Source organism: Rhinolophus sinicus, chromosome 18 (genome assembly GCF_057876585.1).
Source record: "Rhinolophus sinicus isolate RSI-liver-muscle chromosome 18, RSI-T2T, whole genome shotgun sequence".
Taxonomy (NCBI): domain Eukaryota; kingdom Metazoa; phylum Chordata; class Mammalia; order Chiroptera; family Rhinolophidae; genus Rhinolophus; species Rhinolophus sinicus.
Genome location: NC_142518.1, coordinates 81,292,642 through 81,318,097, shown reverse-complemented (window position 1 = coordinate 81,318,097; position 25,456 = coordinate 81,292,642). Strand labels below are relative to the sequence as shown.

At 39.7% G+C, this 25,456-nt stretch overlaps 1 protein-coding gene and 1 pseudogene across 1 annotated transcript in view; both read left to right on the top strand.

Moving 5' to 3' along the window:
- The window catches only part of KIAA1210 (KIAA1210 ortholog), a 118,350-nt gene that overhangs the window by 65,495 nt on the left and 27,399 nt on the right, over positions 1-25,456 (top strand). Inside the window, exon 6 of the mRNA XM_088794910.1 lies at positions 6,695-6,850. Within this exon, the coding sequence (XP_088651036.1) occupies positions 6,695-6,850 (156 nt within the window). The remainder of the gene's footprint in view (positions 1-6,694; positions 6,851-25,456) is intronic.
- Positions 12,325-13,480, top strand: LOC148754666 (KANTR integral membrane protein pseudogene; annotated as a pseudogene).

Below are 25,456 nucleotides of genomic sequence, written 5' to 3'. Positions count from 1 at the left end.
CTCACACAATGGGGGGATTCCCTGGGAGATGGGCTTCTCTTCTGTTGACAGTTCGCCTGGGTCACAGGGTGCAGTGTCCGTGTGGTTATGTGGAGAGCTTTTGAAGTTCCAAAGCTCTTCCTGCACCAGATTCAGAGCCCGAGTGTTTCATCAGCTGTGTTTACTCCTGCAGGGATCCATCCAGATAGGTGGGGCCAGAGACGGGGTGAGTTGTGAGAGGTGGCCCAGAGCAATGGCGGCGACCACCGTCACAGGCAGTCCTGCTTACACAATTCCCTCCCTTTTGCTGGAACAAGTTGGCCTGCGAATCTGTGTCTGCAGACTACAGTTCTCAGAACAGCAAATATTCCGTTCTTTTGATCTGACACTGCTACTGTTGCGCTTCTCGCACTAGGCAGATGGGGGCAGGGCGAGCTCTGGGAGGGTAAGTAGGAGGCGGCTAGTCTCAGTGCCTAAGGCTTCCCTTCTCTCCTAGGCACTGAGGGCTTAAGCCACCATTTTCAGCCTTCTCTCAGTCTTTGCTCCGAGGTCTCTGCTGTGAGCATTGTGTTTAGCCGTGTTATATGCTGTCTCCTCAGCTCTGTGGGCCATAAACAGAGCCTAGCAGTCTGAGTTCTTCCCTCTACCGCTGCTGCGGAAGTTCCCGGATGCAGCGAGCTCGAAGCACTGAGCTAGGTCTGCGTCCTGCACCCTCGCAGCACCGTCTCTGCACTTCTCCCTTTCCTCGTCCCCAGCTCGCATGATTCGCTCACGTTTAGATGAATTCAGTAGTGGGCCTGTTCGTCTTGCCTGTCTGTTGTGCAGGGAGTCCTATGTGGAGTTATAGTTGTTCGATTTGTTGTAAATTCCAGGGGAGATTTACAGAGGCTCACCTCATGCTGCCATTTTGATGACCTCTAAATTTCCCTCTTAAAACTGCTTTCGCTGCTTCCCAAAAATTTTGGTAGGAAGTATTTTCATTTTCATTTGTTCTATGTATCATCTAATCTCGCTTCCTATTACCTCTTTGACCCCATTTGGCTTTAAAAGTATTTTGTTTAATCTCCACATACTTGTGGTTGTTCTTGCTATCATTTTGCAGTTGATATCCAATTTCAAAGCTTTGTGATCAGAGAATATATTTATTATGATTTCAATCTTCTTAAATTTGCTGAGGCTAGTTTTATGTCCCAATATATGGTTTATCCTTTAGAATGTTCCATGTACACTAGAAAAAAATTGTATAATGATGTTCTAGGATGAAGTGCTCTATAAATGTCAATTACGTCCATTTAATCTAATGTGTCATTTTGGGCTGCTACTTCTTTATTTATTTCCTGTATAATTGTATTTGATCAATTTCTCCCTTTAGTTCCTTTTGTAGTTGCTTTGTATATTTCGGTATTCCCTGATCGGGGGCATAAATATTGATGACTGTTATGTCTTCTTGTTGTATAGTCCCCTTTACTATTATGAAATGTCCATGTTTGTCTCTTGTTACCTTTTTCACACTGAAATCTGTTTCATCTGATATGAGTGTGGCTACACCTGATTTTCTCTGGATACCATTTGCTTGGAGTGTCAATTTCCACCCTTTCACTTTGAATTATATTTGTCCTGTAGCTGAGATGTGTCTCTTGTGGGCAGCATATGGTTGGGTTTAATTTTTTGCTCCAATGTGCTACTCTGTGCCTTTTTATTGGTGAGTTCATTCCATTTACATTTAGTGTGATTATTGGTCTATGGGCATTTCCTATCATTCCATCACTGGTTTTCTGGTAGGACAGTGTCTCCATTGTTTTTTTGCCTTTTTGTTGATGTCTGTTATTTCAGTGTCATAGTATTCTATGATTTTCCGTTCTGTTTCTTCTTTTATTATGTTATATATTTCAGTTCTGGATTTATTTTTTTGAGTGGTTACCATTAATTTTATGTAAAAGAAAATTTCACATTTAGAGTATTCCATTTTCTTCAGCATGCTTACTTTTTCCAGTCCCATATTCTGGTTCAGACCTTTATTCTCCCACCTTTTATGTTTTTGTTGTCACAAATTATCCCTGTTTATGCTGGTCGAATAGCCACCTTCTGTATTTCTTGTATTGCAGGTTATGTGTTAGAATAGTCCCTCAGCTTTTATATGTGTGTAAAGGTATTTAGTTTTCCTTCATATCTACGGGACATCTTTGCTGAATATGTTATTCTTGGCTCAGAATTTCTCTTTCCATTGTTTGAATATTTGATTCTACTCCTTCCTGGCTTGTAGAGCTTTGCTGAAAAATCTGATGATTATCTAATGGGCTTTCCTTTGTAGATTACCATGTTCTTTCCCCTGGCTGCCTTGAGGATTCTTTCTTTGTCGTTAATTTTTGGTAGCTTCAATGTAATGTGCCTTGGAGAAGGCCTGTTGGTGTTGAGGTAATTAGGTGTTCTATGTGCTTCTTGGATTCAAGGATCCAATTCTTTCCACAAGTTTGGGAAGTTCTCCTCGACTATTTGTTTGTATATACTCTCTGTTTCCTTCTCTCTTTCTTCTCCTTCTGGTATGCCCATTATTCTTACATTGTTCTTTCTGATGGAGTCAGAACGTTCTTGTAGAGTTCTTTCACTTCTTTTAACTGTCAAGTCTCTCTTCGTCCATCCATGTCATTTCCAGATTTCTATCTTCATTACCTCTGATTCTTTCCTCCATCTGGTCAACTCTATTACCTAAGGTGGCCATTTCATTCTTCATTTTTTTAATTGAGTTCTTAATCTGCATAAATTTTATTTTGTTCTTTTTTAAAATTTCTATCTCTCTGGTAAAATGTTCATTTTGTTCTTCGATTGTACTTCTGAGTTCATTAAACTGCCTGTGTATGTTTTCTTGCATCTCGTTGAATTTTTTCAGAACTGCAATCTTGAATGCTCTGTCATTTAAGTCACATATTTCCATGTCTTTAAGTTAATTTTCTGGAGACATTTCATTTTCTTTCTGAGCTGTCTTGTTACCTTGGTTATTCATGGTTATTAATGATTTTTTGTTTCTCTTCCTAGACACCTATAGGAGTAGGTTCTGCAACAGTTGATAAAAAGAGTCTTTCTTTTGTTTTCCATTAGGTTTTGGTAGAATGTTTTCTTTTTTTCTCCAACTGTAGCTTTTTATTCTCTCTCACACTGTAGTGTTCTATTTTCTCTGCAGTATTCCGGCTTGTCACACAGTGGGGGGGGGGGGGATTCCCTGGAAGTCAGACTTCTCCTTTGTGAACAGTTCACCTGGGTCATAGGGCGCCGGCTCCGTGGGGGGATGTGGAGAGCTTGTGAACTTCCAAAGCTCTTCTTGCACCAGATTCAGAGCCAGTGTGTTTCAGCAACTCTGTTTACTCCTGCAGGGATCCGCCCAGATAGGTGGGGCCAGGGGCGGGGTGAGTTGTGAGAGGTGGCCCAGAGCAATGGAGGTGACCACCACAACAGTCAGTCCTGCTTCCACAGCTCCCTCCCCTTTGCTGGAACTAGTTGTGTGCGAGTATATGTCTGCGGACCACAGTTTTCATAACTGCAAATATGCTGTTCTTTTGATCTGATACTGCTACTTTTCTGCCTCTAGCACTGGGCAGGTGGGGGCTGGGTGAGCTCTGGGAAGGTAGAGAGGGGGCAGCTCGGCTCAGTGCCTAAGGCTTCCATTCTCTGTTCAGCAATGTGGACTTAAAGCACTGTTTTCTGCCTTCTTCCCTCAGTCTTTGCTCCAAGGTCTCTGCCATGGTCGTTGGGTTCAGCGTTGTTATATGTTGTCCCTTCAGCCTTGTTGCCACAAGCAGCGCCCTAGCAGTCCAAGTTCTTCCCTCTCCCATAGCTGTGGTAGTTCCAGAATACAGTGACCTTAGAGCACCAAGCTATGTCTGCGTCCTGTGTGTGCGTGTCCCCATCTGTGCACTCCTCATTTACCTCCTCCCCCACTGGCACAATTTGCCCACCTTTCGATGATTTCAGTAGTGCGCTCTTCGTCTTGCCTGTCTGCTGCAAAGGGAGTCCTTTGTTGAGTTATAGTTGTTCAATTCGTTGTAAATTCCAGGGAAGATTTCAAGAGGCTCATTTTATGACGTCATTCTGGCAACTTGGTTTTATTTTTGACATGGCCACTTAAAACCCTACATTGTTCACTCTGGTTTGTGTACTGTGCATGGAAGTTCTGCTTGGTACATTAGCCATGAAGGGTGGAGAAGCACACACTGAGATGTTTAGCAATAGTGCTGATATTGTGGTTATAAAGCAGCCCTTATGCCAGAAGACTGTTACTCTCTTGCTCTACAGCAGGAAAATTCACTTCCATAAACTTTCCAGTCTTTGGTTTTAAACAGCTTCACCAGCTTTTGCTTGTCTCCACAGCTACACTCCCCCGTGGCAAATATCCAGATCTACATGACCACATGCCTGCCCCAAGGTTATTTCTCATTTTCAGGAAGGGGAAACCTGTTTTCTGGGTTCCTCCCTCTATCCATCTTCTCTCAGTCCCAGAAACAGAGAGACTCTTATAGTAAAGTTATTCCTTTTTACAAGTAAAAGATAATTTTTTTGTTGTTGAACATTAAAGAAAAGATTCCAGGGGCCTTTCCTGTCACAGTGAAGGAGGTGGGGAAAGCCCAAAGGCAAGTTTCCTTAAACATCTGGTTTGGACCCACATCTCACACCTTTGGCCTCTCCCTTAGTTCCTCCTCTGGGAAAAAGGGCTGAAGACAGTGTATAGTGTTAAGAGAGTCTGAGTCATCAACAACCAGATTGACCTTTGCATGGGAAACTTCCCATAAATGGCAAGATGACAACCCTAAAGACAGAGTAGTTGATAGCATTAAGTCAAGCATTCTCACATCCAGTGTTGCATAAAAGCTAGGCAAATATAGAATTGACCAATGACTGGGTTCTTTGAAGGAGCAGGATTCTTAATGGATTAAGTGACATTCTTAGCAAGTGGGAGATTGTGGGAGAGGACATTAAGGTACAGAAATCCAGAGACTGAGCCAGTTTTTAATCCCCTGCCAAATTCTCACCTGCTGTCCTGTCTGAAGTATTAGGAATGTGGGTGCTTACATTACTCTCCAAGAGATTTCATATTCTTTTTCTTTGAGGATAAATAGATAAGAAGATGTAATAGCAGATTATTAGCACCTTCTTGTTGTTAAATCAAACTAAACTAAGTAATTTAAGATACTGAGACTGTGAAGCAGTTTTTCTTACTGCTCATAGGCCTGACTCTCCCTCTGCTGCCCTTCTTAAGGAAGCAGGTACACCTCTTCTGATTGTTACCTTTAAGCCTCCTGAACTTGAGTACAGGATGTCCCCTTCTTGGCCCTTATGGTTAGGGGACAGGAGTGCACAGTGGTTAAGAACACGGTCAATGAAGGCAAGCAGACCTTTCAAATGCTTGCTCTGCCACTGTGACAATTAGGGCCAGGCATGTCATCTCTCAAACCTGGTTTCCCCCACCTGTAAAATGGAGACCATAAGAGCAAATTATTCAAAGAATTGCAAGGTTCAAATGAAATACGTCGATGGAGAGCACCCCCTACCTGGTAGGGAGAAAGATCTCAAATCAATAACCAAACTCTCCACCTTAATAAAAGAGCATGCTAAACCCAAAGCTAGCAAAAAGGAAAGAAATAATAAATATTAAAGCAAAGTAAAGCCTTCATTAAAAGCTAATTGTCATTATTGTAGTTATTATTATTAGAATTGGGCTTGGGGTTGGTTAATTAATTCCCCAAGGCCTTTTCTTAAGAGCCCCCAATGGGGCCTAGTAATAATAAAGAGGCATCTTAGACACTGACCAAGAGTACCTCAGGGGCGCTACCTTGGCAAACCCTCATTGTGATCAATGTTCTTTGGCTTTGAGAATTTGAAGTCCATCTGCCTGAGCAGGAGCAGAGTCTCTGACAGAAGGAAGCATGTCAGCTCCATAACAGCAAAGGTTTTGTTTTGCTCATTGCTGTAGGTCCAGTGCCGAGAATGAGGTGTTGCACATTATAGATGTTTAGCCAGTAATTGTTAAAAATAAAATCAGGGATTTTGATCCACATCAAAAGATCCATGGCAGGGGCCAGTGCTTCAAATTCAAGTGTACCATGACCTTCAAAGTGGAACCAACTAGTCTGCTGAACCCTGAGGAAAACTCAAATGATCAATTTAATCCCCTTAGGAAAACAAATAAAGCAGTTCTAACCAGCTTTATAGATTTCCTAAAAATCCAAGAAAAATCAGTCTCGAGAGAATTAAGATAAGCAACCAACATAGTCAAGATCCAGTCCAGAGAATTCCTGGAATGATAGGAACAAGGATTGTAGTTTGGATGCCAAGCCTAGATCATAACCCAAAGACCCACATCCACAACAACTGGACTCCAAAGGCAGGGCCAAAATCAAAATAAAGATCAGACTTAAATGAGGTTCATAGGGAGCATCAGTAGGGATATAACACCAGAATGGTCTTGCTCAAATAAGCATTTTGAAGTTTCTGTCTGTTTGGGAATTGGCAAAAATATACAGCAATGCAGAGTGTGAGCCAAGGCTATTGGTCTTTGGTTTGAGTAGGTACTAGAAGTGAAAACAGGGAGGTAGAAGATCTTTCCTTTGATTGTTTTTTTCACTGAGTTCTTAGTCCTTCAACCATTAAGCAACAAGAGAACACCAGTAATTTGGAGGAAAGCACACAAGTTTTAACTTTTTCTTTCTATTCTCCTTCTTGACAGATCCTACCACTGCGCCCATGCCAACCCAGCATCAGCCTGCCTCTTCTACAATCTGACACAATTTCTAAGGACTTTGAAGAAATATTTGTTGAAGATGAGTCTCCTAAGATCCCGCGAAAGAAGGCTTTACCACAGAAGATTTTGACACTGAAGAAGGTGAGTGTTAGCCCTATCCTAAGTGGCAGGTTGGGGGCACAGGTCAGAGGCATAATTTCTTCTTGCACTTTCTTTTCTCAATAGTAGGGAGATGTTTAGGGAAGGAGCTGCCATTCTTGGCTTTTGATTTGCAAGGTGGTTTACATTTTCTGTCCGATTCCACAAGCCAAATAATCAGTCTTTAGTTTCTAAGCAATAGAAGGTAGTATCTGGACAAAAAATAGTTTTCAGATACTTTTAGTTATTTCAGAAGAAAACAATAGAGGTTACCAGAGGGTAAGGAGGGTGAGGGTGGGAGATGAGGGTAAGGGGGTCAAATATATGGTGATGGAAACAGAACTGATTTTGGGTGGTGAACACACAATGTAGATAATGTATTACAGAATTGTACACGTGAAATCTATGTAACTTTGTTAATAATTGTCACCCCAATAAACTTTAATTAAAAAAACACAATAGAGAGTTTTATAGAAGTAAAGCTTCTACAGTTTAAAATGCCAAAATCTCAAAGATTAGGACAGGTAGTATTATTTGAGAGACACATATCCATATGAAAATATCATTTGCCATATGAGAGGGGCATGCATGTGTATTTCATACATCTAGATTTATCAACCAAATAATATTTATCAACAATTGGAATATTACTAAGATTGTGCCCATATTAACCGTTCCATTCTCAAACTAATGAATAGTTAATTGAATTTGATTGTGATTGAACTTGACAGGCCTTTTAAAATGAATTAGAGTTTTGAACAATTAAACTTGGGAACTAAAAAGTAAGCAGAAAGGTAATTTATAATGAAGATAATTGGCCAGTCAGCAAAAATCTCTGTTTTGATGTTAAAAGATTGTATAGAGGGATAGAGGGAAGCAGCCTTCAGTTACATATGTTAACAAAGAAACAATTAGGTTAGGACCAAAGGTAAAGCACAGGCTGGTGGTAGGGGGATGAATGCTCACTGATTTATAAATTTAGGCTATGACTATAAGTATTTTCTGCAGAACACCACTAAATCAGATGAATTGGTAGAGACAGTGAATTCATGGCAGGATTGAAATAGATAACATTTTTTATTGTGGTAAAATACACATAACATAAAATGGATTATGTTAAAGTGTACAGTTTAGTGGCTTAAGTATATTCTCAATATTGTACAACCATCACCACTATCTAGTTCCAAAACAGTTTTGGTTCCCCCAAACAGAAGCCTCCAAGCTATTAAGCAATCACTCATCCATCATTCCTCCCTCCTCTCAGCCCCTGACAACCACTAATATGCTTCTTGTCTTTGGATTTGTCTATTCTGGATACTTCATATAAATGTAATCGTACAATACGTGGCTTTTTGTGTCTGGTCTCTTTCACTTAGCATAATTTTCTTAAGGTTCATCAATGTTGTAGCATGTATCAGTACGTAAGTCCTTTTTATGACTGAATAACACTCCGTTGTGAGGATGTACCATGTTTTATTTAGCTATTCAACCATTGATGTACATCTGAGTCCTATCCACATGTTGTTGATTGTACATAGTGCTGCTATGCACATTCATGTACAAGTTTTTGTTTGAACACCTGTTTTCAGTTCTTTTGGATGTACAACTAGGAGTGGAATTGCTGGATCATATGATAATTTTATGTTTAACTTTTTGAGGAATCAACAAACTGTTTTCTCCAGCAGCTATACCATTTTACATTCCCACTAGCTATGTATGAGGGTTGCAATATCTCCACATGCTGGCCAACACTTACTATTTTCCTTTTTTTAAAAAAAACAGAAACTCATAGACACAGATAATAGTTTAGTGGTTGCCAGAGGGTAAGGGGGGTAGGGGGTGGGGGGTGGGAGATGAGGGTAAGGGGGATCGAATATATGGTGATGGAAGGAGAACTGACTCTGGGTGATGAACACACAATGGGATTTATAGATGATGTAATACAGAATTGTACACCTGAAATCTATGTAATCTTACTAACAATTGTCACCCCAATAAATTTAATAAAAAAACACACAAAAAAACACATAGTCATTCTGATAGGTTTAAAGTGGTATCTCATTGTGGTTTTGATTTGCATTTCCCTAGTGACTAATGATGTTAAGCATCTTTTCATGTGCTTATTGGCCATTTGTATATCTTCTGTAGAGAAACGTCTATTCAGGTCCTTTGCCCAATTTTAAATTGATTTTTGTTGTTGTTTAGTTGTAAGAGTCTTTTTTTATATATTCTGGGCACTAGAACTTTATCAGATATATGATTTGCAAATATTCCTCCCCTAGTCTATGAGTTGTCTTACTGGGGGAATCACTTTATAGATTGTGTAGATGCCTGACCACTGTGCTGAACGCCTGAAGCTGAGGTAGAATAACATCAAACATCAACTATAATTGAATGTATATATGGTCATTGGATGTAAAGTATAGCATAGGTAATATAGTCAATGGTTTAGTAACAGCTGTATATGATGTCAGAGGGGTAGTAGACTGGGAGGGGGGTTAACACTTTGTGAGGGGGGATAGATGTCTAATAATTATGTTGTTTTATACACTGGAAACTAATAAAAAAGAGAAAAATTGGTCAAAAATATTAAACAATTTCATGAAGTTCAATTTTTAAATTTGTATTTCTTTTATTTATTTATTTTTTTTTAATTTTTTTTTAATTAGTTTCAGGTGCACAAGACAAAGCAAAACTTAGACGTTTATCATTTATATCCCTCACACTGTGTGAGCCCCCCTCCCCCCATCCACTATCCCTCTGTACGTTCCCAAAACCTCTCACCTTCCCCTTATCCCCACCCTCCCGCCCCTCTAGCAACCCTCTGTTTTTCCTCCATGTTTCCAAAACTGTTTCTGATTAGTTCATTCACTTATTCTTTTCTTTAGATTCCGCATATAAGTGAGATCATATGGTATTTGTCTTTCTCTTTCTGACTTATTTCACTTAACATAATGTTCTCTAGGTCCATCCATGTTGTTGCAAATCGTAAGATTTCTTTCTTCTTTATGGCTGCGTAATACTCCATTGTATAAATGTACCACAGTTTCTTAATCCAGTCATCTACTGATGGGCATTTCGGTTGTTTCCAGGTCTTGGCTATTGTATATAGTGCTGCAATAAACATAGGAGTGCATAAAGATTTTTGAATTGGAGTTTTGGATTTCTCCGGATAGATACCTAGGAGTGAGATTGCTGGATCATAAGGTAGTTCCATTTTCAGATTTTTGAGATATCTCCAAACTGTTTTCCATAGTGGCTGCACCAATCTGCATTCCCACCAACAGTGCACCAGCGTTCCCTTTTCTCCGCATCCACGCCAGCACTTGTTGTTTGTTGATTTATTGATGATAGCCATCCTGACTGGGGTGAGGTGGTATCTCATTGTGGTTTTTATTTGCATTTCTCTAATGGTTAGTGAGGTTGAACATTTCTTCATATGTCTGTTTGCCATCTGTGTGTCCTTTTTAGAAAAATGTCTCTTCATGTCCTCTGCCCATTTTTTAATTGGGTTGTTTGTTTTTTTGGAGTTGAGTTGAGTGAGTTTTTTATAAATTTGTGATATTAACCCCTTATCAGATATATCATTGGCAAATATCTTTTCCCAATCAGTAGGATCCCTTTTTGTTTTATTGATGGTTTCCTTTGCTGTGAAAAAGCTTTTTAGTTTGATGTAATCCCACATGTTTATTTTTCCTCTTACTTCCCTTGCGCGAGGGGATATATCAGTAAAAATCTTACTCCGGGTAATGTCTGTGAAGTTTCTTCCTATATTTTCTTCTAGGAATTTTATGGTTTCAGATCTTACATTTAAATCTTTAAGCCATTTTGAATTTATTTTTGTATGTGGTGTAAGGAGGTGATCCAGCTTCATCTTTTTGCATGTGTCTGTCCAAGTTTCCCAGCACCATTTATTGAATAGACTGTCTTTACCCCACCGTACATTCTTGCTTCCATTGTCATAGATTAAATGGCCATATAGGCATGGATTTATTTCTGGACTCTCTATTCTGTTCCATTGATCTATGGGTCTGTTTTTATGCCAGTACCATGCTGTTTTGATTACTGTAGCCTTGTAGTATAATTTGAAGTCAGGTATTGTTATACCTCCCACTTTGTTCTTATTTCTCAAGATTGTTGAAGATATCCGGGGTCTTTTGTTATCCCATATAAATTTTAGGATTATATGTTCTATTTCTGTGAAAAATGTCGTTGGTAGTTTGATAGGAATTGCGTTGAATATATATATTGCCTTAGGCAGTATGGACATTTTAACTATATTAATTCTTCCTATCCATGAACATGGTATGTGTTTCCATCTATTTGTATCTTCTTTCATTTCTTTCTTCAGTGTCTTATAATTTTCTGAGTACAGATCTTTTACTTCTTTGGTTAAATTTATTCCCAGGTATTTTATAGTCTTTGGAGCAATTGTAAATGGAATTGCTTTTTTAATTTCTCCTTCTGATGTTTTATTATTGGTATATACAAATGCAACTGATTTCTGAATATTAATTTTGTATCCTGCTACTTTACTAAATTCATCTGTCAGCTCTAATAGTTTCTTGGTGGAGTCTTTAGGGTTCTCTAAATATAGTATCATATCATCTGCATATAATGACAGTTTTACTTCCTCCTTACCGATTTGGATGCCTTTTATTTCTTTTTCTTGTCTGATTGCTGTGGCTAGAACTTCCAGCACTATGTTGAATAGAAGTGGAGAAAGTGGGCAGCCTTGCCTTGTTCCTGATTTTAAGGGGAATGGTTTTAGTTTTTCCCCATTGAGTATGATGTTAGCTGTGGGTCTATCATATATGGCCTTTATTATGTTGAGATATGATCCCTCTATTCCCACTTTCTTAAGGGTTTTTATCATGAATGGCTGCTGAATTTTATCAAATGCTTTTTCTGCGTCAATTGATATGATCATATGATTTTTATTTTTCATTTTGTTAATGTGGTGTATCACATTAATTGATTTGCGGATGTTGAACCACCCTTGCATACCAGGGATGAATCCCACTTGATCATGGTGTATAATCTTTTTAATATATTCCTGAATTCTGTTTGCTAGTATTTTGTTGAGGATTTTTGCATCTATGTTCATTAGCGATATCGGCCTGTAGTTTTCTTTTTTTGTGGTGTCTTTGTCTGATTTTGGGATCAGGGTGATAGTGGCTTCGTAAAAAGTGTTTGGGAGTCTTCCCTCCCTCTGGATTTTTTGGAAGAGTTTGAGGAGAATAGGTGACAATTCTTTTTGGAACGTTCTGTAAAATTCACCTGTAAAGCCATCTGGTCCAGGGCTTTTGTTTGTTGGGAGATTGTTGATTACTGATTCAATTTCCTTGGTGGTAATCAGTCTATTCAGGTTTTCTGTCTCCTCTTGAGTTAGCCTTGGGAGGTTGTATGCATCTAGGAAATTGTCCATTTCTTCCAGGTTGTCAAATTTGTTGGCATACAGTTGCTCATAGTAATTTCTTAGGATTTTTTGTATCTCTGCAGTGTCTGTTGTCACTTCTCCTCTTTCATTACTGATTTTATTAATTTGGGTCCTCTCTCTCTTTTTTTTAATGAGTCTGGCTAAAGGTTTGTCAATTTTGTTTATCTTCTCTAAGAACCAACTCTTGGATTCATTGATCTTTTCTATTGTTTTTCTGGTTTCTATTTCATTTATTTCCGCTCTGATCTTTATTATCTCCTTCCTTGTACTCCCTTTGGGCTTATTTTGTTGTTCTTTTTCCAGATCCCTTAAGTGTGAAGATAAACTGTTGATTAGTGATGTTTCTTGTTTCTTTAGGTAGGCCTGCAGTGCTATGAACTTCCCTCTTAGGACTGCTTTCGCGTCATCCCATAGATTTTGGGTCGTTGTATTTTCATTTTCGTTTGTCTCGAGATATCTTTTGATTTCTTCCTTGATCTCCTGTTTGACCCATTCATTATTTAGTAACATATTATTCAGCCTCCATGAATTTGTGTGTCTTCCAGTCTTTTTCCTGTAGTTCATTTCTAATTTCATAGCACTGTGGTCAGAGAAGACAATTGGTATGATTTCAATTTTCTTAAATTTATCCAGACTTGCTTTGTGGCCTAACATATGGTCTATCTTGGAGAATGTTCCATGTGCGCTTGAGAAGAACGTGTATTCTGCAGCATTGGGGTGGAATGCTCTGAAAATATCTATTAAATCCAAGTGGTCCAATGTGTCATTTAAGGCTATTGTTTCCGTATTGATTTTCTGTCTGGAAGACCTGTCCCTTGTTGTCAGAGGTGTGTTGAAGTCCCCTACTATGATAGTGTTACTGTTGATCTCCATCTTTATGTCAGTCAATATCTGTTTTATATATTTAGGTGCTCCTATGTTGGGTGCATAGATGTTTACTAGGGTTATATCCTCTTGTCGAATTGATCCCTTTATTATTATATAGTGTCCATCTTTGTCTTTTAATATTTTCTTCATTTTAAAGTCTATTTTGTCAGAGATAAGTATTGCAACTCCAGCTTTTTTCTCATTTCCATTTGCATGGAATATCTTACTCCAACCCTTCACTTTTAGCCTGTGTGTGTCTTTTGATCTGAGGTGAGTCTCTTGTATACAGCATATACAAGGGTCTTGCTTTCTTATCCATTCAGCCACCCTATGTCTCTTGATTGGAGCATTTAAACCATTTACATTTAAAGTGATTATTGATAAGTATATAGTTATTGCCATTTTTAAATTTGTGGATAGATTGTTTTCATCTTTCTTCTATTTACAGAAGTCCTTTTAGTATTTCTTGCAATGCTGGCCTGGTGGTAATGAATTCCTTTAGCTTATTCTTTTCTGGGAAGCTCTTTATCTCCCCGTCAATTTTAAATGATAGCCTTGCTGGATAAAGCAACCTAGGTTGTAGGCCTTTGTTTTCCATCACTTTGAGTATCTCCTGCCACTCCCTCCTGGCCTTCAATGTTTCTGCAGAAAAGTCATTTGATAGTCTTATGGGAGTTCCCTTGTATGTAACCCTCTGTCTTTCTCTTGCTGCTTTTAGGATTCTCTCTTTGTCTTTAATCTTTGCCATTTTAGCTATAATGTGTCTTGGAGTGGACCTGTTTGGGTTTATCCTGGTTGGAACTCTCTGCACTTCCTGGACTTGTATGTTGGTTTCCTTCATCAGGTTAGGGAAATTTTCAGACATTATTACTTCAAATATGTTCTCAATCCCTTGTTTCTTCTCTTCACCTTCTGGTATTCCTATGATGCGCATGTTGTTGCGCTTGATGTTATCCCATAGGTCTCTTAAACCATCTTCATTGTTTTTTATTCTTTTTTCTTTCTGTTGTTCTGTTTGGGTGATCTCTGCTAACTTGTCTTCTAAGTCGCTGATTCGATCCTCTGCTTCATCTAACCTGCTGTTAATTCCTTCAAGTGAGTTCTTTATTTCGGTAACTGTGTTCTTTAGTTCTAACTGGTTGTTCGTTATGATTTCTACATCCTTCTTGATGTCCTCTCTAAGTTCCTTAAACATTCTTATCATCAGTATTCTGAACTCTGTCTCTGACAGTTTGGTTACCTCTGCTTCATTTAGTTCCATTTCTGAAGGTTTCTTCTGTTCTTTGATTTGGGATATGTTTCTTTGTTTCCTCATTCTGGCTGACTCTCTGTGTTTGCTTCGATGTATTAGGTAGATGCCCTGGAGTTCTTAGTTCTTGCTGGATTAGTATATAATAAATGTCCTTTATATTTGACTTGCACTACTTCGTTCTTCTCCCCTGCGTGTGCTCTAAAAGTGACTCTTGTGTTGTGTATATTGTCCTGTTAAAGAAGATCCTTAATTGCTTTTCGCTTGTGAGTAGGTGGAGTTAACTCCTAGGCTGACTAGTTGTGAGACTTGGCTTTGCCCACGCAGGGTATTCTGCTGCGTGAGGATTGACCGCTTAGATGTGGTTTGCCCTTTGGCCTCTATGTGCCTGTAAAGAATCCCCTCTGAGTGTGTCACTTGTAGGTCAAACCCGGTAGTACTCTGGCTTGGTCTGGAGTTGGCCGCTGGGTATGTTGAATCTTGTGCCTCTTAAGCTGGGCACTGGTAGGGCAATTACAGAACAAAGCAAATCACCAAGCACAACAATAACAACAAGGAAAAAGTCAAATACATTCACATGTAAAAAAACAATCGACAACCCCCACTCGACACAAGCAAAGATGTCAGAAATATAAAGACAAATCAAAACAGAAAAAAAGCGCCAGTTGTAGCTTAAGCCCACCAAGTAATCTCCAGGTTGTTCTCTGCTATAGCAGAGTCCCCACTCGACACAGGCAAAGATGTCAGAAATATAAAGACAAATCAAAAGAGAACAAAAAAAAACAGCGCCAGTTGTGGCTTAAGCCCACCAAGTAATCTCCAGGTTGTTCTCTGCTATAGCACAGAGTCCCCACTCGACACAGGCAAAGATGTCAAAAATATAAAGACAAATCAAAACAGAACAAAAACAAACAAAACAAACAAACAAACAAACAAAAAACAAACAAACAAAGAAAAACCACAGCGCCAGTTGTGGCTTAAGCCCACCAAGTAATCTCCAGGTTGTTCTCTGCTATAGCATAGAGTCCCCACTCGACACAGGCAAAGATGTCAAAAATATAAAGACAAATCAAAACAGAACAAAAAAACAACAACAAAAAAAAGACAGCGCCAGTTGTGGCTTAAGCCCACCAAGTAATCCCCTGCGTATTGTGCAGGTAGAGCCGGTCACCTGATGCCCAGAGTGACTCTGAGGCTGCAGCTTTAGATGCGTGGGGCTGAGGGGTCTGGACAGTAGGTTTTACAAAGTCAGTGCAGTTTCTGCCCTTGCCGGCACATATGCACACCGAGAATAGCACCACCAGCCCTGTGTCCAGCTCTCCTGAGTGTTAGGGCACCTCTTCCCTGTGTGTGTGTGTGTGGCCAGCAGGGGATTCCTCAGCTGCTGAAAGCTGAGTGCAGTATCTGCCACTTACTGCTGATCCCTGGGAGTGCCTCCGCCGATGTAATTGCCCCGCCCTAGGCAGGCCAGAAAGGGTGGGGGCTGGGGATGGAAAGAGGGGTCTTCTCTTTCCCAGCCCAGCTGTGTCACACCCCACCCACAGGCCAGAAACGGTGGTATCTGGGGGTGGATGAGTCTTCTGTCTCCTAGTCCAGGGCAAACCACACTCTTCTCAGCCTCTTCCCTGGGCCAAAGCCAGCGGCCAGTCTTCCCTTAGCCCAAACCCCAAGGCTCCTCTGTAATCTGACACTGCTCTTCAGATCAGGAGCCAGTTCAAGTCTCTGGAAGGGTGGGGGTAGGATTGGAAGAGCAGGGGGAGGGGCCCAGGTGTGGAGTTTAATAGCCTCAAATGCTAGATATCCTCCCTCTGCGGGGGGGAGAGGTCTGCTGTGGGACGCAAAGTAGAGTCTGCCACCTGGCTTTTGTGTTCTCTCTTTTGTCCTGGGAACCCCTGCGTCTCTGCAGCTGGGGATGTGTTTGCCCCGCTCTAGGCTGGCTAGAAAGGGTGGGGGCTGGGGATGGAAGGAGGGGTCTTCTCTTTCCCAGCCCCGCTGTCTTAACACTCTTCCCGCAGGCCAGAAAAGGTGGTGGCTGGGGGCGGAAGATTCCCAGCTCCTAGCCTCCTCCCTGGGCCCGCCTGTCTTCCCGGAGCCCGGGCTCCAAGGCGCCTCTGTAATCTGCCGCTGCTCCTTAGTGCAGGGGCTAGATCAAGTCTCTAGAAAGGCGGGGGTAGGGTCGGAAGAGCGGGGGAAGGTGCCCAGGCACGGAGTCTGTGTTCCTTGTCCGGCCCAAGGACCAACTGAGGTTATTAGCTGAAGTTAATGCTGGATATGCTGCCCGTGCAGCGGGAGAGGTCCGCTGTGGGACGCAGGGCAAAACGCCCACCTCCTGGCTTCCGGGCTCTCCTCCGTCCTGGGATATCCTGCGTATCTGTAGCCGTGGGTGTGGGCTGGAATTTCATAGGCACAGGTGCGGAGCAGATTTCCACAACCCAAGGGTGGGGGCCGAATTTCTACCGCCACAGGTGTGGACCGCGATTCCAACCCGCGTCCCCACCGCCTCCGCAGCTCCGGCGTGTCTCCGCTCCGCTCCCTTCCTTCTTCCCCTGCTCGCCCAATTTTTCCCCACCTGCAAGAAATCCCTGCGCGAGTCTCTTCGCTGTTCTGCGTGATGAGCAGAGAGTCCTTTGATGGGTTATAAGCTTCCCGTTTCTGATAAGATCCGACGGAGAACTCAAAAAGTGCGCCCCGCTGCCGCCATTCCTATGACGTCCCCGGTTGGCTTTCAGAGACCTATTTATTTGTTTTTAATTAAAGTTTATTGGGGTGACAATTGTTAGTAAAGTTACATAGACTTCAGGTGTACAATTCTGTATTACATCATCTATAAATCCCATTGTGTGTTCACCACCCAGAGTCAGTTCTCCTTCCATCACCATATATTTGATCCCCTTTATCCTCATCTACACCCCCTCCCCCCTTACCCTCTGGTAACCACTAAACTGTTGTCTGTGTCTATGAGTTTTTGTTTCTCATTTGTTTGTCTTGTTCTTTTGTTGTTTTTGGTTTATATACCACATATCAGTCATATCATATGGTTCTCTGCTTTTTCTGTCTGACTTATTTCACTTAGCATTATAATCTGAAGATCCATCCATGTTGTCACAAATGGTCCTATTTCATCTTTTCTTATGTCAGGATAGTATTCCATTGTGTATATATACCACAACTTCTTTATCCAGTCATCTATCAAATGACACTTTGGCTGTTTCCATGTCTTGGCCACCATAAACAAAGCTGCAATGAACATTGGAGCACATATATCTTTACGGATAAATGTTTTCAGAATTTCAGAGTATCGCTTCTCGGACTTTTGGCTAAGATCAAGTGCAGAATTTCAGGGTAGATACCCAGGAGAGGGATTGCTGGGTCATATGGCAAGTCTATTCGTAATTTTTTGAGGAACCTCCACACTGCCTTCCATAACGGCTGCACCAGTCTGCATTCCCACCAACAGTGTATGAGGGTTTCTTTTTCTCCACAGCTTCTCCAACACTTGTTATTATTATTTGTCTTGATGACAGTCATTCTAACTGATGTGAGGTGATATCTCATTGTGGTTTTAGTTTGCATTTCTATGATGATTAGTGATGTTGAGCATCTTTTCATATGTCTATTGGCCATCTGTTTGTCCTCTTTGAAAAAGTATCTATTCAGGACTTCTGTCTATTTTTTATTGGATTGTTTGTCTTTTTGTTGTTTATATTTTGTATATTAGCCCCTATTGGAGGTGTTGTTTGCAAATATCTTCTACCATTCAGCTGGCTGCCTCTTTGTTTTGTTGATAGTTTCTTTTTTTTTGTTTTTTGTTCTTTTGTTGTTTTTGGTTTATATACCACATATCAGTGAAATCACATGGTTCTCTGCTTTTTCTGTCTGACTTATTTTAGCTTTTACTTCCCTTGCCTTAGAGGTCAAATTCATAAAATTATTTTTGATCCGAAGGTCCATAAGTATAATACCTATGTTTTTTTCTATGCAGTTTATTGTTTCAGGTCTTATGTTTAGATCTTTGATCCATATTTAGTTAATTTTGGTATGTGGTGACACATAACAGTCTAGTTTCATGCTTTTGCACATGGCTTTCCAATTCTCCAAGCACCATTTGTTGAAGAGGCTGTCTTTTCTCCATTGCATGTTTTTGGCTTCCTTCTCAAAAATTATCTGTCCATATTTATGTGGACTTATTTCTGGGTTCTCAATTCTATTCCATTGGTCTCTGTGTGTGTTTCTCTGCCAATACCATGCTGTTTTGATTATTGTTGCCCTGTAGTACAAGCCAAAGTCAGGGAGTGTGATACCTCCCTTATTGTTCTTTTTTCTTAAGATTGCTTTGGCTATTCGGGGTCTTTCGTGGTTCCATACAAATCTGATGATATTTTTTTGGGGGGTGACAATTGTTAGTAAAGTTACATAGATTTCAGGTGTACAATTCTGTATTACATCATCTATAAGTCACGTTGTGGGTTCACCACCCAGAGTCAGTTGTCCTTCACCATATATTTGATAACCTTTACCCTCATCTACAACCCTCCCCCCCCTTATCCTCTGGTAACCACTAAACTATTGTCTGTGTCTATGAGTTTTTGTGGTATATATACACAATGGAATACTAGTCGGCAGTAAGAAAAGATGAAATAGGACCATTTGTGACAACAGGGATGGATCTTGAGAATATAATGCTAAGCAAAATAAGTCAGACAGAGAAAGCAGAGAACCATATGATTTCACTGATATGTGGAATATAAACCACAAACAACAAAAGAACAAGACAAACAAATGAGAAACAAATCTGATGATTTTTTTGTTTTCTCTTTCTTTAAAAAATGCCATTGGGATTTCATACGGATTGCATTAAATCTGTGTAGTGCTTTGGGTAATACGGCCATTTTAACTATGTTGATTCTTCCAATCCATGAGCACAGAATATCTTTCAATTTCTTTGTGTCTTCTTCAATTTCTTTTAAAAATGTCTCATTTGTTTGTCTTGTTCTTTTGTTGTTTTTGGTTTATATACCACATATCAGTGAAATCACATGGTTCTCTGCTTTTTCTGTCTGACTTATTTCGCTCAGCATTACACTCTCAAGATCCATTCATGTTGTCACAAATGTTCCTATATCATCTTTTCTTACCGCCGAATAGTATTCCATTGTGTATATATACCACAACTTCTTTATCCATTCATCTATCGAAGGACATTTTGGTTGTTTCCATGTCTTGGCCACCGTAAACAAACCTGCAATGAACATTGGAGAACACGTGTCTTTATGTATAAATGTTTTCAGATTTTCTGGGTAGATACCCAGGAGAGGGATTGCTGGGTCATATGGCAATTCTATTCGTAATTTTTTGAGGAACCTCCACACTGCCTTCCATAATGGCTGCACCAGTCTGCATTCCCACCAACAGTGTATGAGGGTTCCTTTTTCTCCACAGCCTCTCCAACATTTGTTATTATTTGTCTTGTTGATGATAGCCATTCTGACTGGGGTGAGGTGATATCTCATTGTGGTTTTGATTTGCATTTCTCTAATGATTAGTGATGTTGAGCATTTTTTCTTATGACTATTTGCCATTTGTATGTCCTCTTTGGAGAAATGTCTCTTCAAGTCCTCTGCCCATTTTTCAATTGGGTTGTTTGTTTTTTTGTTCTTGAGTTGCATGAGTTCTTTGTATATTCTGGATATTAGCCCCTTATCGGAGGCACTATTTGCAAAAATCTTCACCCATTCAGTTGGTGACCTTTTTTTTTTTGTCGATGGTTTCTTTTGTTGTGCAGAAGCTTTTAAGTTTCATGTAGTCCCATTCATTTATTTTAGTTTTTACTTCCATTGCCTTTGCAGTCAAGTTCATAAAATGCTCTTTGAACCCAAGGTCCATAAGTTTAGTACCTATGTTTTCTTCTATGCAGTTTATTGTGTCAGGTCTTATGCTTAAGTGTTTGATCCATTTTGAATTAACTTTGGTACATGGTGACAAATAGCAGTCCAGTTTCATTCTTTTGCACGTGGCTATGCAATTCTCCCAGAACCATTTATTGAAGAGGCTCCCTTTCCTCCATTGTATGTTTTTAGATTCTTTGTCAAAAATTATCTGTCCATATTTATGTGGTTTTATTTCTGGGTTCTCAATTCTATTCCATTGGTCTATGTGTCTGTTTTTCTACCAATACCATCCTGTTTTGATTATTGTAGCCCTGTAGTACAAGCCAAAATCAGGAAGTGTGATACCTCCATTACTGTTCTTTTTTCCTAAGATTGCTTTGCCTATTCGGGGTCTTTTGTGGTTCCAAACAAATCTGATGATTTTTCGTTCTATTTCTTTAAAATATGCCATTGGGATTTTGATGGGGATTGCATTGAATCTGTATATTGCTTTGGGTAGTATGGCCATTTCAACTATGTTGATTCTTCCAATGCATGAGTATGGAATGTCTTTCCATTTCTTTGTGTCTTCTTCAATTTCTTTCAAAAATGTCTTATAGTTTTCAGCCTATAGGTCTTTCATGTCCTTGGTTAAGTTTATTCCTAGGTATTTTATTCTTTTTGCTACAATTGCAAAATGAATTGTTTTTTGTATTTCTTTTTCTGAGGTTTCATTGTTACTATATAGGAAAGCAATGGACTTTTGTACGTTGATTTTGTAGCCAGCAACTTTACTATATTCGTTGATTGTTTCTAATAGCTTTTTGGTGGAGTCGTTAGGGTGTTCTATATCTAGCATCATGTCATATGCAAAGAGTGATAATTTAACTTCTTCATTCCCAATTTGGATGCCTTTTATTTCTTTCTCTTGCCTGATTGCTCTGGCAAGGACTTCCAACACTATGTTGAAAAGCAGAGGTGATAGGGGACAGCCCTGTCATGTTCCTGAACATAGAGCAAAGGGTTTCAGTTTTTCACCATTAATTATGAGATTAGCAGAGGGCTTGTCATATATGGCCTTTATTATGTTAAGGTGTTTTCCTTCTATTCCTATTTTATTAAGTGTTTTAATCATAAATGGATGTTGTATCTTGTGAAACGCTTTTCTGCATCTATTGATATATAATTTTTGTCCTTTATTTTGTTTATGTGATGTATCACATTGACGGGATTTGCATATGTTGAACCATCCTTGTGCCCCTGGGATGATCCCCACTTGGTCATGATGTACAATCTTTTTAATGCATTGTTGTATTCGATTTGCTAGAATTTTGTTTAGGATTTTTGCATCTGTATTCATCAGAGATATTAATCTGTAGTTTTCTTTTTTTGTGTTATCCTTTCCAGGTTTTGGTATCAGGGTAATGTTGGTCTCATAAAATGAGTCGGGGAGTATTGTCTCCTCTTCAATTTTTTTGGAAGAGTTTGAGATCGGACAGGTATTAGATCCTCTTTGAATGTTTGGTAGAATTCACTAGTGAAGCCGTTTGGTCCTGGACTTTTGCTTTTGGGAAGGTTTTGGATGACTGATTTAGTTTCCTTACTGGTGATTTGTCTATCTTCCAATTCTTCATGATTCAGTGTAGGAAGGCTATATTTCTAAGAAGATGTCCATTTCTTCCGGGTTATTGAATTTGGTGGCATATAGTCTTTCATAATTTTCTTGGATGATCCTTTGTATTTTTGTGGCATTCGTGGTAACTTCCCTTCTTTCATTTCTGATTTTATTTGTGTTTTTTTCTATTTTTTAGTTAGTCTAGAGGAGGGTATATCAGTTTTATTCCTCTTTTCAAAGAATGAGCTCATTTTTGCATTAATGTTTTCTATTGTCTTTTTGTTCTCTATTTCATTTAGTTCTGCTCTGATTTTTGTTATTTCCTTTCTTCTGCTGACCTTGGGTTTCACTTGTTCTTCTTTTCCTAGTTCTTTAAGGTGTAACATGAGGTTATTTATTTGGGACTTTTCTTGTTTCTTGAGATAGGCCTGTAATGATACAAATTTCCCTCTTAAAACTGCTTTCGCTGCATCCCCAAAATTTTGGTAGGATGTATTTTAACTGTCATCTGTTTCATGTACCTTTTGCTCTCTCCTCTTATTTCTTCTTTGACCCAGTTGTCCTTTGAAAGTATTTTGTTTAATCTCCATGTATTTGTGTTTTTTCCTGCTTTCTTTTTGCAGTTGATATCCAATTTCAAAGCCTTGTGATCAGAGACTATGTTTGGTATGATTTCAATATTCTTAAATTTGCTGAGGCTAGTGTTTTGCTGTCAATGATGTAGTTAGGTCCCGCACTGTAATTGTGTTTTGGTCAGTTTCTCCCTTTAGTTCTGTGAATAGTTGCTTGGTATGTTTCTGTGCTCCCTGATTGGGGGCATAAATATTGATGACTGTTATGTCTTCTTGTTTTATAGTCCCCTTTATCATCTTGAAACATCCATCTTTGTCTCTTGTTACCTTGTTTATGCTGAAGTTTGTTACATCTTGTATCAGTATGGATACACCTGGTTTTCTCTCAATGCCATTTGCTTGGAGTGTCAATTTCCACCCTTTTTCTTTGAGTCTATGCTTGTCCTTGTAGCTGAGATGTGTCTCCTGGAGACAGCATATGGTTGGGTTTAGTTTTTTGATCCAATCTGCTAGTCTGTGCCTTTTTATTGGTAAGTTCAGTCCATTTATAGTTAGGGTGATTATGGATATATGAGGATTTCCTATCATTCTATTTCTGGTTTTCTAGTAGAACAGTGTCTCCATTGTTTCTTTGCCTTTTTGTTGATGTCTGTTATTTCAGTTTGGTGGTATTGTATGATTTTTTCCCTCTGTTTCTTCTTTTATTATGTTACATATTTTGTTCTGGATTTTTTTTTGAGTGGTTACCATTAAGTTTATGTAAAAGGAAGTTTCATATTTAGAGTATTCCATTTTCTTCAGCATGCTTACTTTTTCCATTCCCTTATGCCGGTTCAGACTTTTAATCTCTGCCCCTTTATGTTTTTGTTGTCACAAAATATCCCTATTTATCCTGTGAATTGATTTCTGCACTGCAGTAGCAAGTTGTCTTTTTCCTGTTTTCTTTTTTAAGTGTTTTTTTCCCCTTCTTTACCGTGTATGTTATGTTTAAGTGTATAGTGTCCTATTTGATGTAGGGGTTGCCATTTCCTGCTCTGTCTGTCCATTCGTCTTACTACTCATGGTTTTGCATTCTTTTGAATTTTTCTTTCAGGTCGAATAACTTCCTTCAGTATTTCTTGTAGAGCAGGTCATGTGTTAGAAAATTCCCCCAGGTTCTTTCTATCTGGAACTGTCTTTATGACTCCTTCATATCTAAAGCATATCTTTGCTGGGTACATTATTCTTGGCTCATGATTTCTGTCTTTCAATAGTTTGAATATTTGATTTCACTCCCTTCTGGCTTGTACAGTTTCTGCTGAAAAATCTGCTGATAATCTAATGGGCTTTCCTTTGTAGATTACCATCTTCTTTTCCCTGGCTGCCTTGAGAATTATTTCTTCATCGTTAATATTTGACAGCTTCAATACAATATGTATTGTCGAAGGCCTATTGGGATTGAGGTAATTATGTGTTTATTTGCTTCTTAGGGATCTAGTTCTTTCTACAAGTTTCGAAAGTTCTCGTCAACTGTTTGTTTGAATACACTCACTGTTTCCTTCTCCCTCTCTTGTCCTTTTGGTATGCCCATTATTCTTATATTACTTTTTCTGATTGAGTCAGAAAGTTCTTGTAGAGTTCTTTCATTTATTTTAACTCTCAAGTCTCTTCTGTCTGTGTCATTTCCAGATTTCTATCTTCGATGTCAGTGATTCTTTCCTCCATCTGGCCAGCTCTATTACATAAACTGGCTATTTCTTTCCACATTTCTTTTACCGAGTTCTTACTCTCCAGAAGCTCTATTTGGTTACTTTTTAAAATTTCAATCTCTGGTAAAATGTTCACTTTGTTCTTTGATTGGGTTTCTGAGTTCATTAAACTGCCTGTGTTTTTTTGCATCTTGTTGAGTTTTTTCAGAACTGCAATCTTGAATTCTCAGTCATTCAAGTCACATATTTCCATGTCTTTAAGTTCATTTTCTGGAGACTTTTCATTTTCTTTCTGAACTGCGTTATTACCTTGGTTATTCATGGCAATTAGTGAATTATTATTTCTCTTCCTAGACATCTAAGGAGTGGGTTATGGAAGAGTTTGATAGGAAGCGGTCTTTCTTTTGTTTTCCAGTAGGCATTGGTAGAATATTTTATTTTTCTCTCCGACTGCAGCCTTTTATTCTCTCTCACGCTGTAGTGTTATATTTTGTCTGCTCTGTTCTGGCTTCTCACACAATAGGAGGGGGTTACCTGGAATGTGGTCTTCTTCTCTGTGAGCAGGTCACCTGGGTCTCAGGGATCTGCTTCAGTGGGGGGATTTGGAGAGCTTTTGAAATTCCAAAGGTCTTCCTTGTCCAGTTTCAGGGCCTGTGTGTTTCAGGAGCTCTGTTTACCCCTGCAGGGATCCACCCAAATAGGTGGGGGCAGGGGCAGTGTGGGGTGTGAGAGGTGGCCCAGAGCAATTGTGGTGATCACCAGCACAGCCAGTCCACACAAGGCTCCCTACCCTCTGCTGGAACTAGTTGGTTTGCGAGTTCGAGGCTGCGTGCCACAGATCTCAGAACTGCAAATATTCTGTTCTTTTGATCTGACATTGCTATCGTTCCCCTTCTGGCACTGGGCAAGTGGGGGAGGGGTGATCTCTGGGGAGTGGGGAAGGCTAGGCTCCATGCCTATGCCTTTCATCCTCTGCTTGGTAGTGAGGGCTAACCCTCCATTTTCACGCTTCTGCCCTCAATCTTTGCTCTGAGGTCTCTGCCGTGAGTGTTGGGTTCAGCTGTGTCATAGGCTGATCCCTCAAGTGGGACTGTGGGCCATAAGGGGAGCACTAGCAGCCTGAATTCTCCCCTCACCCGTGACAGCTGTAGCTCCGGAATGCAGGGAACTCAGAGGTCTGGTCTGCATTCTGTGGCTGGCGTGGTCCATGTCTCCACACCTTCCCCTTCCCTCCTCCATTGCTTGCCCAATTTGCCTACGTTTAGATAATTTCAGTTGCACATCTCTTAGTCTTGCCTGTCTGCTGTGCAG